Below are 14,292 nucleotides of genomic sequence, written 5' to 3' on the forward strand. Positions count from 1 at the left end.
TGAATATTCAGAGATGAGGCTAGTGAAGGTGGGGTAGGATTCATGTTTGTTGTAGAGAAACTTAATGAACATTGGCCTTTCTTGAAATGATAGGCAATGAAATGATAACAAAGTTATGGAAGAACATTCCAGATATGAGCAAAGAGCTAGTGGAAAGAATAACTTTGAAGAGAGGGAGGTAAAGAGATACACCTGTCTGCATTAAAGGATCCTTAGATTACAAAGTGTTGAGTATAACAAGTGGGTAACAAGATGTGCCAGTTTGGCAAAGACAAGTTTTTGTCCAACTAAATGTGATGTGATGGCTTGATACCAAGTGAAACTGTCCTATGTGTGAAGACTTGGAACTCAAGGTGAGGTGCAAGATTTTGGAGTTGTCAGCATAGAGGCGCAAGTTCTCCTGAGCAGAAATGTAGAAGGAGAAAAGCAGACTCAAATCCAGGCATTTCCTCTACTTGAGACAGAACGAGGAAGACAGGCTAATCAGAAGACAGAGAGAAAACAGAGGTCTAACAAGAGGACCCAGAATGTGCGGGGTGATGAAAATCACTGAAGGTACATTCTAAGGAAACAGTAGGCAGCTACACTAGTGCCAGCCAAGAGGCTGAGAGGAGAGGAGAGCGCCTCTTGAACAGTCTCTTCAGGGGCTAGTGCTCACAATTAGGGAGAAATGTAAACAGAGAATTCCAGAGTGATGGGGATGAGAGTGGGAGACGGGTGTAAGGTTTGGGGAGGATGCTCACAATTGCAGCCATGGCCAGAAAAGAAAAAAAAAAAAAAAAGCATGAGTTTTAAAAGCCAGTTTTTCTTCATGGTCTTCCTGGGTGGGAGCCTCTCAGGAGGACAGCCTTCTCCCTCCCTCTGTATTTACCAGTGGAGCATATGACTGGGACAGTCACTGGACTCATTTCATCCTCCTAATGAAGGGTTATTTTTATGAAACAGCCATAACAAGTACTTTACAATGCATGCATATGGATGAGAAACACATTTACGATGCCAGAAAAATAAAGTTTATTGGGAAGTAAATGAAGTAGCCTTCTTACATTCCAGAGAATATCAAAGAAGCTAGGAAAGCAGGAAACACCATACCTAGAGGAAACACCCTAAAGTAAAACCTGGAGCTCAGATTGCTGGACCATCTTCAGAGACAGAGACTCGACCTTCAGCAGGAGGGAGTTTTCCAGACATCGGAAGCGGATGAGGTGTGTCTTGGCTCGTGGAGAGCATTTCCATGTGTAGAAATTTCAGAGCTGGTTTGACAAGGTATCTAAATGGTAACTGAGCTCCAGCCAAGGCAGAACCTGGGGACCTTTCCTGGGCTTGTTCTAGGCTTCACTGTCATCTTCAAAGAGGAGGCACGTTTTTTAATTAACAGCGACGATTTTGAGAGGAGGACCTACAGAAGTTGCTACTAGCATTGGTGGTGGCACATGGGTTGCTGGGGAGCCTGGGAGAACACAGAGGTTTAGAATGGGTTAGGGAGAGGAGCGGCAAGAATGCTAAGGTACTTTACAAGATACATCTGAATTCTCAGTGGTTGAAGTTAGTTGCAATCAACTTTGATTGTTACCAAATCTCTCTCCCTCTCTGCCGTGTGCAGAGGGGGACAACTGTTATCTAATGCTCTTGAGATCTCACAGAACTCAACATAGTCTCCATTACCCAACAGTTGCTACTGTAACAGTTTCTACTACCACCCCTCCACTGTTAGCTCCCAGAGGCAGGGAATGAATGCCTTTCACCTTTGACCTTTCACATTTGCCTAGCCATCACAAAGAAGACACTCCATGAATGTGTGCTCTTTGATGAACTGAAAACATGGCCAACATGGGCATGCCCAGTGTCTTGTAGACCCACCACACATTTCCCCAGGATCCCTTCTCCCCCTACTCACTTGCTGTCCTCGCTGTCCAGCAGCCCCCGGTATGTGTTGATCTCACTCTCCAGCCGGGCTTTCACGTCCAGCAGCACCTGGTACTCCTGGTTCTGCCGCTCCAGGTCACTCCTGATCTCCGCCAGCTGTGACTCCACGTTGACGATCAGGCTCTGCACCTGGGACAGCTGGCAGCTGTAGCGGGCCTCCGTCTCCGTCAGGGTGTTCTCCAGGGAGTCTCTCTGTCAGGGGGCAGGGGAAGGAAGGTCACAGAGCTGCTCCTTCAGGGGTTTCTCCATTGCTTCCAAACAAGTCACCAGCTCCAAGAGTTCAGGAGAGCGTGGTCCGGAGGGCATCCCAGTGCCCCTGACTCCCCAACCTCAGCCCCTCACCAGGAGTGTCATCAATACCCACCAGGTTGTGCTGGGCCTGAAGCTCCACCTCCAGGGCATTGACCGTGCGTCTCAGCTCAATGATCTCCGCCTGGTAGGACTGCAGCTGCTCTGAGCTGGACACCACCTGCTTGTTCAGCTCCTCAGTCTGAAACACCAAAAGGCAGAAGACAGGATCAGGCCCTGCCTGAAGGGCCCAAGGGTCTGAGGGTCCTGAAAGGCCATGTGCCGAGATGCTCACCTGCCTGATGTACCATTCCTCCACATCCCTGCGGTTGGTCTCCACCAAGGCCTCATACTGAGCCCTGGTCTCATTGAGCACACGGTTGAGGTCCACAGTGGGGGCGGCATCCACCTCCACATTGAGGCGGTCTCCCAGCTGGCTCCGCAGTGAGTTGGCTTCCTAAGGGAGGAAGGAGAAGAAATGAACCCACAGAAATGGATCTGCAATCTTCCTGCTGCAGGGAAGTGAGCACAATGCTGCCCAAAATGCACTGAAAGGAATATTCTGATCATTCCCCCAAACTGACACAGATATGGTGTAGGAATAAACTCAAATAGGCATCAGATCCATTCCCATCCCCCAACACTGAAACAAGCTCACCTTTCCTGTAAGCCTAAGTCCAAACTCATTCACGCATGCAGGTCCTTCCTGCCTCTTTCCCATTACATCCCCGTAGATGCTGCTTTCCCAGCCATACTCCCAGGTACGCTGTGCTCTGCCACGTCTGGGTCTTTGCTCAGTCTCTTCCCTTAGACTAAAGGGCTGAAATCCTCCTCTTTCCTCTGATTTCCCTCTGAGAAGACTTCCCAATCTCCCTTCAGGCAGATCAAATTGTTTCCAGAGCCTGAAGCTCACACAACATATACATATAAAGATTGTCTCTATATGACAAAAGCTTCTGAAATAAAATACCCATTGGGCAAGTGTGGCAAGCAGAAGATAAATCTAAACTTCCCACTCTACATGCCTATCCCGGAATACATGTAGCAAAAATGTGTTTTTACTGTTTTTAAAAGCAGTGAGTCATCACCAAGTGCCTCAGCTTAAAATGGTAGAATAAGATCAGAATCAGAATTTAAAACTTTCTTGAGGTCCAACTATCTCCCTGACCACCCAAGATGCCCACCCAGGATCACAGTCAACCTCAATGCAGGTGGGACACGCTCCCCCACAATGGGTATTTCCAATTCCTTCCCAGAATTTCACGTGAGCAACGTGTGTTCCCATGGAGCAGTGGCAGGAGAGAATATCAGTGCAAAAGCAAAATACTGGTGCAATATCAGACAGGAGAGAATATCAGTGCAAAAGTCATGTGACAAGCGCTTTGTAAGACATTGAACCCACAAGGAACAAAGGTGACAGCCACTAAGGATGAAATGTGACAGAGCTTTCCATTGTAAACACAGAGGCACACCAGGAAAAGAAAATGTGTTATTTTCTCCATTTGGAGTACTTAGCTAGAAACACACAATTGTGGAATTAAGTGATTATGTTTTCTAGTAGGGTGAATAATAGCAAGGAAATAATGATGTCATGTAGCAGCTATTTTATATTTATACTTCATATAATACTTATTTCCCTCTACCTGTGTGATGCACTGTGTTTCTACATGATCATTTCCACAGCCTTAAGACTAGAGAGCGTGTTACTCCTTTTTCTCTCCCCACCAGACTTCCCTGGTGGCTCAGATGGTTAAGCATCTATCTACAATGTGGGAGACCCGGGTTCGATCCCTGGGTCAGGAAGATCCCCTGGGGAAGGAAATGGCAATCCACTCCAGTACTATTGCCTGGAAAATCCCATGGACAGAGGAGCCTGATAGGCTACAGCCCATGGGGTTGCAAAGAGTCAGATACAACTGAGCGACTTTACCTTACCTTACCTTACCTTACCTTATCTTACCTTACCTTACCTCACCTTACCTTACCTTACCTCTATCTCTACCACCAAATTCAGGACCAGCAGAGAGGAGACCTCAATGAATATGTCCTTTCCCAGCATCTCCAACACCATCCACTCCTCACAGCTCACCTCACCCCTGCTCTCTATGGAGATAGCATCACCGTTCCCAGATGACCTTGAGTTCCTCAGAGAAGAGTCCCAGCCCAGGTCTAACAGCAGTTGCCTCCTGACTCCCAATGCTAAAGGTTTATCCCTGAAGCCTATGGTTTCTTTTCCTCTTACCTCCTCATGGTTCTTCTTGAGGCAGAGCAGCTCCTCCTTCAGGGACTCCACCTGGGCCTCCAGGTCGGACTTGCACAGGGTCAGCTCGTCCAGGATCCTACGCAGGCTGTTTATGTCTGACTCCACCAGCTGCCGCAAGGAACGCTCCGACTCGTACCTGCACGCACAGCACAGAGTGGGAGAATGAGCCAGGCAGAAGCCCCGCTCCCTGCCCCATGTCTTGTGTTCATGGGATTGGCCTAGCTCTCTTTGTGCTGACAGTTTTCTGCCTCTTTGCATCCATGCTTTCTTCAAGATCTACATAAACAGGATGGAGAAGCCTTGGACTCACCCCAACACCAGAAAGCACTCAGGGGACTCATGAGGTGGACTTTCTCTCCTGTCAATTTTGTTGGTTTATATACCACCCAATCAATCAACTTCACCAAGAACAATTCATTACAGTCTCTGAATTTGGGGGTTGAAGGCCTTTCAGAAAGAGTGATATAAACTGAAGCTCAAATAGCACATGAGTCAGGATCTCTGTTTGCCAGTGGTTTTACCTAGCCAGCCTTAAAAAAAAAAAAAAAAAAATGCCAGGAGAAATAAAAAGGGAGAAATGGCTTTCTCTTCTCTTCCAGGCAATGTTAGGCCCACACAGGGCCCTTGGAGGTCACCTGGCCCCAAAATTTCAACGTACTTGGTCCTGAAGTCATCAGAGGCTAGCTTGGCATTGTCGATCTGTATCACCAGCCTGGAGTTCTCAGACTTGGCACACAGGATCTGGAAACAAGATTCCATGGTGAGGACCATTTGAACTTGAGAACATTTTATTGCTCAAAGACAGGAAGCTGCTGCTGTGCCCCCTCGCAGCCCAGCCCCTCACCTTCTGCTGGAGCTCCTCGATGGTCCGGAAGTAGGACTGGTAGTTGGGGCACAAGAGGGGCTCCTGCTGCTGGCTGCGCTCACGGATGCGGCTCTCCAGCTCCGCGTTCTCCCGCTCCAGCTGCCGCACCTTCTCCAGGTAGCTGGCCAGCCGGTCGTTCAGGAACTGCATGGTCTCCTTCTCGTTGCCATTGAAGGAGCCCTCGCAGAACCAGTTGCAGCTGCCCACATTGGCGGGGATGTTGCAGGCCCCTGGCAGGGTGGTGCCACGGCAGCTGGAGGGCACACAGGGCCGGGAGGAGCAGCTGGAGCGGTAGCTCAAGGTGGGCAGGCAGCAGCTGTAAGACATGGTGCTGGGAGAGGTGATGGAAGGGCAGGTGAACTGACGGAGGTGGAAGTGGATGAGGTTTGAGTCTCTCCTTTCTCCGTGGTCCTTTTATACCCTTAATGGTGGGTGGGGTCTTGGCACTCCGCATAGTTTCCTTTCCTAATGCTTCGGCTAATTTTTCTCTCCAAAATACGCTACTTAGGTGCCTCCCAAGAGTCCTCCCTCAACTCATAAAATTATTCCATTCAGCTTGTGTCATAACAGGCTCCTCCAGGGTGCTCATGGCTGGTGATATCAGAGTTTCATCAGATGGCTTCAAAGGAGGTAGAATCATCATGGCCCCAAGTGGCTCTCCCCATTACTCAGAGAGGACAGCCAGGGACATGGGTGGAGTTGCTTAAGAATCAGGAACTCCTTGCTCATGAATTTCTGCCATTGGACTCCTTGGAAAGAGCGTGTGGAGTGAATAGTCTTTTCAATGGCCAGCCAGCTTCTCTCAAGTCTACCCATGCTTCACTGTTCAATTCAACTCATCCTTAGAGCAGAAGCCTGTCCTGTATTAACTATGAGGATTCTGAGCCTTACTCAGGGAGAGTATTTATTGGGGCTTAGGGAATTTGTCAATACCCAGAGAGACTAAAAATAATTGAGCATTGTATGTAACATAGATAGCGAAGAAGAACCTCCTGTAAAGCACAGAGAACTCTACTCCATACTCCATAATAATCCATACGGGAAAAGACGCTGAAACAGAATGTGCTGCGTGTTGTGCTAAGTCGCTCAATCGTTTCCAACTCTTTGCAGCCCCATGGACTGCAGCCCACCAGGCTCGTCTGTCCATGGAGTTCTCCAGGGAAGAACACTGGAGTAGGTTGCCATTCCCCTCACCAGGGGATCTTCCTGACCCAGGGATCAAACCCAGGTCTCCTGCATTACCAGGATTCTTTACCATCTGAGCTACTGAGAAAGAATACATAGATGTGTATGCGTAACTGAATCACTCAGCTATACACCTGAAACTCACACAACATTGTATGTCAACTGTACTTCAATAAAATTTCTAAAAAGGAAAGAAATAGGGGACTTCCCTGGTGGTCCAGTTGTTAAGAATCCTCCTGCCAATGCAGGGGGCATGAATTTCATTCCCGGTCAGGGAAGATCCCACGTGTCCTGGAGCAGCTGAACCCTTGCACCACAACTACTGAGTCTGTGCACCGCAACAACTACCGAAGCCTGCACGCCTAGAGCCTGTGCTCCGCCACAAGTAGAGAAAGCTCACACACAGCAACAAACACCCAGCGCAGCCAAAAATAAATAAATTAAATTATTTTAAATAAAGAAAATAACTGAGTGTTCATGGTTAGAAAATGAAACCTCTGGACAGATGGGAATGGCACTAGAGCTGCAGACTACAACCCACAGTTCAGCCTGCAGCCTCTTTTTTGTAAATCAAGTTTTGTTGGGACACAGCCAGGCCTTTTCATTTAGGTCTTGTCTATGGCTGCCTTTGTACTACATGAAAGTTGAGTAGTTGCAACAAATACCATTCAGACTGCAAAACCTATCTGGCCCTTTACTAAAAACGTCAACCAACCTGCACTGAAGCCATAATCTCCCTAAAAGTGAGAATGAGAAAAAAAATACCTGGAAGAAAAATTATGATGGAAATAGTCCACAGAGTGAGAATTCAAGGGTCAGTGTTGAAGCATAAATACAAAGCAGACTACTTCAGAGTCAACAAGAAAGTAAAACCAGAATCAGGCACTCAGAGGTATCTTTGTATCCATAGAAACCTTATCTCAAAGCCTCTACAAATTTCTCTTCCTTGCTATCAGACTTACTCCTTTGAGAGCATTTAATACCCCTAGAGATATGACTTTTCCAGCCTGAGATGCTCTCAGACAGTCAGAGCCCATGAGAATGCAGTTGACTCTCATCCCTAAGAAGAGGGCACCACCCTGATGAGGACACAGCTCTCCATCAGCTCCGGGTTCAGATACCCTTTGACCCCTTCCCAGCCCTAAGGATTCTCCCTTATTGCCAAGTACCAAATATTAACAAATTAGCCTTCCCCAGATCACTTTCTATTCCCTGTCCCTCTCTGGCTGTCCTTTGTTCCATAAAGGAACAAAATCATGGTTCAGAAAGAAATCCCAAGAGATTATTCGTGGAACACAACATGAAAAGTGAAAGTGAAGTCGCTCAGTCGTGTCTGTCTCTTTGCGACCCTGTGGACTGTGGCCTAACAAGCTTCTCCATCCATGGGATTCTCCAGGCAAGAATACTGGAGTGGGTTACCATTTCCTTCTCCAGGGGGTCATCCTGACCCAGGGACTGAATCCAGGTCTCCCGCATTGGAGGCAGACACTTTAACCTCTGAGCCACCAGGGAACACAATATAAGACACTTTTAAAGAATGTATCCAGATTTTAAAAGCAGTGTTGAAGAGCAGAAAGGACCACATTTGAAGCTAAATGACCTGGGTGCACATCCTTCCTGACATCATGAGCTCAGAGAAGTGGATCCCTTTTTTGATTCTTGTTTTCTTCATCTCTTAATTTGAAGTAATGATAATGCTGCCCACCTCATGGGTTCATTGTGAAAGGTAAGTAAGATGTTGTGTGTGAATATGAGTAGGGGTGGTGATAGTTACTTCTGTAAACTTCTTCCTTCCTACTATTGGCTCAAATGGCTCAGGTGAAGAATTTTGTGAACATTCAATTTTGTTGAGCAGACACCTGGGCAGGTTGTCCAAGCCAACTCAATGGTGATCAAACCTTACTTATCTCGCAAATAGTAGAGGCGCAGAACTATATTCATGAGTTAATCAACAAAAATGCAAATATGAGCATTAATTTAGTGACTAGGTTAGGAAGTTGACAGTTGGTCTATTGTCCCTACTTTCTCTGCTAACTTCCTCATCTTCTAGGTTTGTTTATCTCACTTGGGGTGATTCTTGGGGAGGAAGAGTTCTCCACATGGGGCGATATTGCCAACAAGCCTCCTTTCTGGTGTTTGCATTGAAATAGGCTCTTCTCATCCTCTGGGAATCCTCCAGCCTTACAGCTCTCTGTGAGCATTCATAAAATAATGATAGTGTTACTGCTGCCCCTGATAAAGACGATGGTAACGATGATGCTACCATTTCATGAATACTTAGAGCTTCCCAGGTGGTGCAGCAGTAAAGAATCCACTTGCCAATGCAGGAGATGCAGGTTCAATCCCCAGGTCAGAAGAGCTCCTGGAGTAGGAGATGGCAACCCACTCCAGTATTCTTGCCTGGAAAATTCCATAGACAGAGGAGCCTTGCGGGCTACAGTCCATGGAGTTGCAAACAGTCGGACACAACTGAGCACGCACACACACACACACACACACACACACACACACACACACACGAATTTACTTATTACATGCCAAACTGGTGCTAAGTGCTATGGCACATTTCTCATTTCATCATCCCAACAACCCAGTAAGACTGACCTATAAAATTATTCCTATTTTACAGATAAGGTAACAGAATGAGAAAGGCTCAGAATTTTCCTAAGACAAAGTCTGTAAGTAGCAGGGCAGGGATTTGAACTATTCAGATGTCTAACCCCCAAGCCTAAATACCTAAACACAGTGTGAACATTTGGCACAGAAGCTTCTCTGGTTTTGTGAGGAAAGAAACCTTAGATTCATTTCCGTTTATCATCCCTCTCTTTATAGTTTTTGTTTCTGGGCCCCTGGGGCCTTCTTCCCCACTCCCTTTACCTCATCAGTCCTCCAAAGGCCTCTCTGCTCAAGCAGTTCTTATATCCCGCTACGCTCCATAGTACCTTCCTGAACTTGGTAAATAACCAAGTTACGCTCATTTACTCTTTCCCAAGAGAAATTTATATCCTTTTGCACAATTGATTGATCTGTCCAGATTGAAAATCAGATTGCCTTTTCTTAACATCTAAGCAAATGAAAATGCACAATGGCATGACCTAAGCAATTTAGAATCTGGGAGAAAGTCTTTCTGCCTTACCCTGTAAATGTTCACCTCAGAAGTAAGTTCTGTTTTCTAGAATCAAAGAATCTGAAGCCAGAAAGATCTGAACTTATAAAGGAGAAAACTGAGGACCAGATAGTGATGTAGGCTGGAAATGAACAGCAATATCTAGTCTGATAGTCTTCTAGGACACTTCACACATAGTATTCCATCCTCACTCAAAACACTGGGTGTTTGGATTCTATTACTGTTATTGATTAACAGAGATGAAGAATCTAAGATATTAGGGAGGGATTTATCTTGTGCAAATGACACAAGTATGTAGACTCGAGTTTGCCCAGCCCAATTTACCTCGTTGTAAATAGAGATGAGACACTGTTCAGAGGTCAAGATGTGTCAAAGCACAAGAACTAGGAGAAAACACAGAAACAAGATCATGAATTCTGAGGCCAGTTCTGAGTACAGACAGGAAGACATACCGAGACTTACCGCATACTGCTTTGCTCCTCAGTAAACTAGGGGTTAAAAAGTGACAGTCCTACAAGCTTGTGATGAGGCATGAATCCTGGAAGTACTGTGATGGGCTTGTATAAAGGAAAATGCTGAGCACTCCTAGACAGCCCTAATCTTCCTGACAGCAGCCTCAGACCCCAAAGAGAACTGAAACCATGACTTTAACATCAGATACGAAGATGGGGGAAAGTACCTTACCTCTATCCCAAAGCAAATATAAAATAAGAGGGAAACAGAAATAAAAAGAATCAGCAAAAGTATCCAGAATGTACACCTGGGGAAAAATCAAAGTGTGAGAATGGTATGTCCATTTGGCTAGGAGTTCAGACCAGGACAACCAGGAGCCAGTAAAACAGGTCATCAAGAGCATTTATGTACAGCTGCCAAGGAACTGGGCCCCGACAGAAGGTGGATCTGGAGTCAAAGAGTATCAGGTAATGCTTAGCAGAGCATATACTCCTGCTGCAGAGGTGGGTGGGGGATTTGAAGAAAGAAACAGTGGCATAGAAGAACAGGATGATATATAAGTTCTAACATTTGGCATGAAACAAAGAAAAAAGAAGACCATTGTTTTTATCCTTAAGAATCTTAGCTATGTGTTAAGTCAGCAATAATCAAAATGATTAATAATCATAATAAAAATATCTGGTTTGCAAAGTCTTTCCGTAAACATGGTCTTCCATGATCATCTTGGTAGATATACAAAGCCGACAGAGAGGAGAGTGTTACCTCCACTCTACCTTTCGAAAAATTGAGGCTCAGAGAGACTACTGTTTGTCCAAGGACACAGAGCTGATGACAAGATAAATTAGAACTAAAACCCGGACTCTGGCAACCTGGCAAATTGGCTTATTAGAACTGTATACATAGCATCAAAAATTCCCAGTGGCCAGGCTACATCCCAGACCAATTAAATCAGATTCTCTGAGGGCCGACTCAAGCCTTGGCATATTTTTAAGTGCTCTCAGTTATTCCAAAGCACAATCAAGTTGAGAACCACATCCTGGTGTGTGTGTTTGGTGATGAGCACCTATAAGCGTTTTAAAAGCCACGTGGGAGTATTTAAGGGACTGTAGGACATTTATTTATAAAATTAAGGAGTAGCTACAAAGATATAGATTTTTTTTAAAAAAATGGCAGAGTTTACAGATTCAAAAAGCTTTGTCTCTGGCCAGAATTTATCCTTTATTCTGTTGATACGCTCTGCTCAGAGCATGTTTAGACCTTTCTGTTTTGCCAGTGTCTGTATCCTTCTAAGGGGCTTCCCTGGTGGCTCAGAAAATCTGCCTGCAATGCAAGAGACACAGGTTTGATTTCTGGGTCGGGAAGATCCCCTGGAGAAGGGAATGGCTACCCACTCCATTATTCTTGCCTGGAGAACTCCATGGATAGAGGAGCTTGGCGAGCTACACCCCATGTGGTCACAAAGAGACAACTGAGCAACTAACATTTTCACTTCCACATATCCTTCTAATACCCAGTTTTTTTATGCAAACTTTGTAATTTATTAATGGGTTTGATTTTTTGAAATTCATTCAAAAGGAAATCTTGTGAATCAGGTAGACAATGAAATTAGATAATAAAAAATTTTTTTCTTTATGACTGTGGCTCATAACTGACTGGAAAGCCATTTCCTAAATAGATTTGCCAAAAATCAGTTGGAATTTGTGTGTAGAAAACAACTTTGAAACATGTCAGTGACTTGGATGGTGCAGTGGTAAAGAATCTGCCAGCAAATACAGGGGATGCAAGAGATGCTGGTTCGATCCCTGGGTCAGGAAGATCCCCTGGAGTAGGAAGTGGCAACCCACTCCAGTATTCTTGCCTGGAAAATTCCATGGACAGAGGAGACTGACAGGCTACAGTTCATGGGGTCACAAAGAGTCACACATGACTGAGCATGCACTGACCTGGATGTGTCAATCTGCTCCAATTTTTAAATTATTCTCACAGTTTATAGTAGTATCTTATGGATATCTATAGACAGAACTTGGTTCAAATCCCATAACTGCTAATGACTAACTATGATTTGGAGCATATTTCTAAGGCTCAGGTTCCTCATCTCTTCAATGAATTTAATTTGCAGCACTTACAAAGATTAATTAAGTTCCTAGTATTTTACCTAACTTGTAGTTGATATTCAATAGATGCAAGCTATATTTGTTTCCTATACCTGCTCTCATAAATGACCTCAAATCTAGTGACTTAAAACAATACAATGTATTATTGTAAAGTTCTATAAATCAGAATTCTGACATGGGTCTAAAATCAAGGTATGGAGTTGCATTTCTAAACACTAGCAATAAGCAATTTAAAAAAGAAATTAGGGAGAAAATTATATTTCCAATAGCATCACAAGGAATAAAACATTCAGGAATAAGCATAACCAAGGAGGCAAAAGACTGATACACTGAAAACTGCAAAACATTGCCAAAAGAAATTAAAGAAGACTTTCCAAGAAGCAACAGTTAGAACCAGACATGGAACAATGAACTGGTTCAAAACTGGGAAAGGAGTACATCAAAGCCCTATATTGTCACCCTGCTTATTTAGTTTATATGCAGAGTATATCATGGAAAATGCCAGGCTGGATTAATCACAAACTGGAATCAAATTACTGGCAGAAATGTCAATAACTTCAGATATACAGATGATACCACTCTAATAGCAGAAAGCAAAGAGGAACTAAAGAGCCTCTTGATGAGGATGAAAGAGGAAAGTGAAAAAGCTGGCTTAAAACTGAACATTCAAAAAATTAAGATCATGGCATCAAGTCCCATCACTTCTGGAGGAAAAGTGGAAACAGTGGCAGATTTTATTTTCTTGGGCTCCAAAATCACTATGAATGGTGACTGCAGCCACGAAGCCAAAAGACGCTAGGTCCTTGGAAGAAAAGCTATGACAAACCTAGACAGTGTATTAAAAAGCAGAGACATCCTTTTGCACAATGAAGGAAACTATAAGCAAGATGAAAAGTTAGCCTTCAGAATGAGAGAAAATAATAGCAAATTAAGCAAATGACAAAAAATTAACCTCCAAAATACACAAGCAACTCATGCAGCTCAATGCAAGAAAAATAAATGACCCAATCAAAAAATGGGCCAAAGAACTAAACAGACATTTCTCCAAAAACATACAGATGGCTAACAAATGCATGAAACATGCTCAACATCACTCATTGTCAGAGAAATGCAAATCAAGACCACAATGAGGTACCATTTCACACCAGTCAGAATGGCTGTGATCCAAAAGTCCATAAGCAATAAATGCTGGAGAGGGTGTGGAGAAAAGGGAACCCTCTTATACTGTTGGTGGGAATGCAAGCTAGTACAGCCACTATGGAGAACAGTGTGGAGATTCCTTAAAAAACTGGAAATAGAACTGCCTTATGACGCAGCAATCCCACTGCTGGGCATACACACCGAGGAAACCAGAATTGAAAGAGACACATGTACCCCAATGTTCATTGCAGCACTGTTTACAATAACTAGGACATGGAAGCAATCTAGTTGTCCATCAGCAGATGAATGGATAAGGAAGCTGTGGTACATATACACAATGGAATATTTCTCAGCTATAAAAAAAGAATGCATTTGAGTCAGTTCTAATGAGGTGGATGAAACTGGAGCCTATTATACAGAGTGAAGTAAGCCAGAAAGAGAAATACCAATACAGTATATTAACACACATATGTGGAATTTAGAAAGACGGTAATGATGACCCTATGTACAAGACAGCAAAAAGACTCAGATGTAAAGAACAGACTTTTAGACTATGTGGGAGAAGGTGAGGGTGGGACAATATGAGAGAATAGCATTGAAACATGTAGATTACCATATGTAAAATAGATGACCAGTGCAAATTTGATGCATGAAGCAGGGCACCCAAAGCTAATGCTCTGGGACAACCCAGAGGGATGGGTTGGGGAGGGAGGTGAGAAGGGAGTTCAGGATGGTGAGACACATGTACACCCACAACTGATTCATGTCAATGTATGGCAAAAAAAAAAAACCCCACCACAATATTGTAAAGTAATTAGCCTCCAATTAAAATAAATTATTTTTTTAATGAAGAAAATTAAAAAGCAGAGACATCACTTTGCCAACAAAGGTCCCTATAGTCAAAGTTATGGTTTTTCCAGTAGTCATGAAA

General features: G+C 44.3%; 1 protein-coding gene across 1 annotated transcript; it reads right to left on the bottom strand.

Moving 5' to 3' along the window:
- Nucleotides 1-990: 990 nt before the first annotated feature.
- Nucleotides 991-5,730, bottom strand: LOC100526781 (keratin, type I microfibrillar 48 kDa, component 8C-1). The gene is made up of 7 exons (XM_004012898.5): nt 5,322-5,730; nt 5,136-5,218; nt 4,457-4,613; nt 2,510-2,671; nt 2,291-2,416; nt 1,898-2,118; nt 991-1,450 (listed from the first exon to the last, which is right to left on the bottom strand). The coding sequence occupies exons 1-7, from the start codon at nt 5,667-5,669 to the stop codon at nt 1,372-1,374; spliced, it is 1,176 nt and encodes a 391-aa protein (XP_004012947.3). The 5' UTR covers nt 5,670-5,730; the 3' UTR covers nt 991-1,371.
- Nucleotides 5,731-14,292: the final 8,562 nt, after the last annotated feature.

The sequence above is a fragment of the Ovis aries genome, chromosome 11, assembly GCF_016772045.2.
Source record: "Ovis aries strain OAR_USU_Benz2616 breed Rambouillet chromosome 11, ARS-UI_Ramb_v3.0, whole genome shotgun sequence".
In the NCBI taxonomy this organism is placed as follows: Eukaryota; Metazoa; Chordata; class Mammalia; order Artiodactyla; family Bovidae; genus Ovis; species Ovis aries.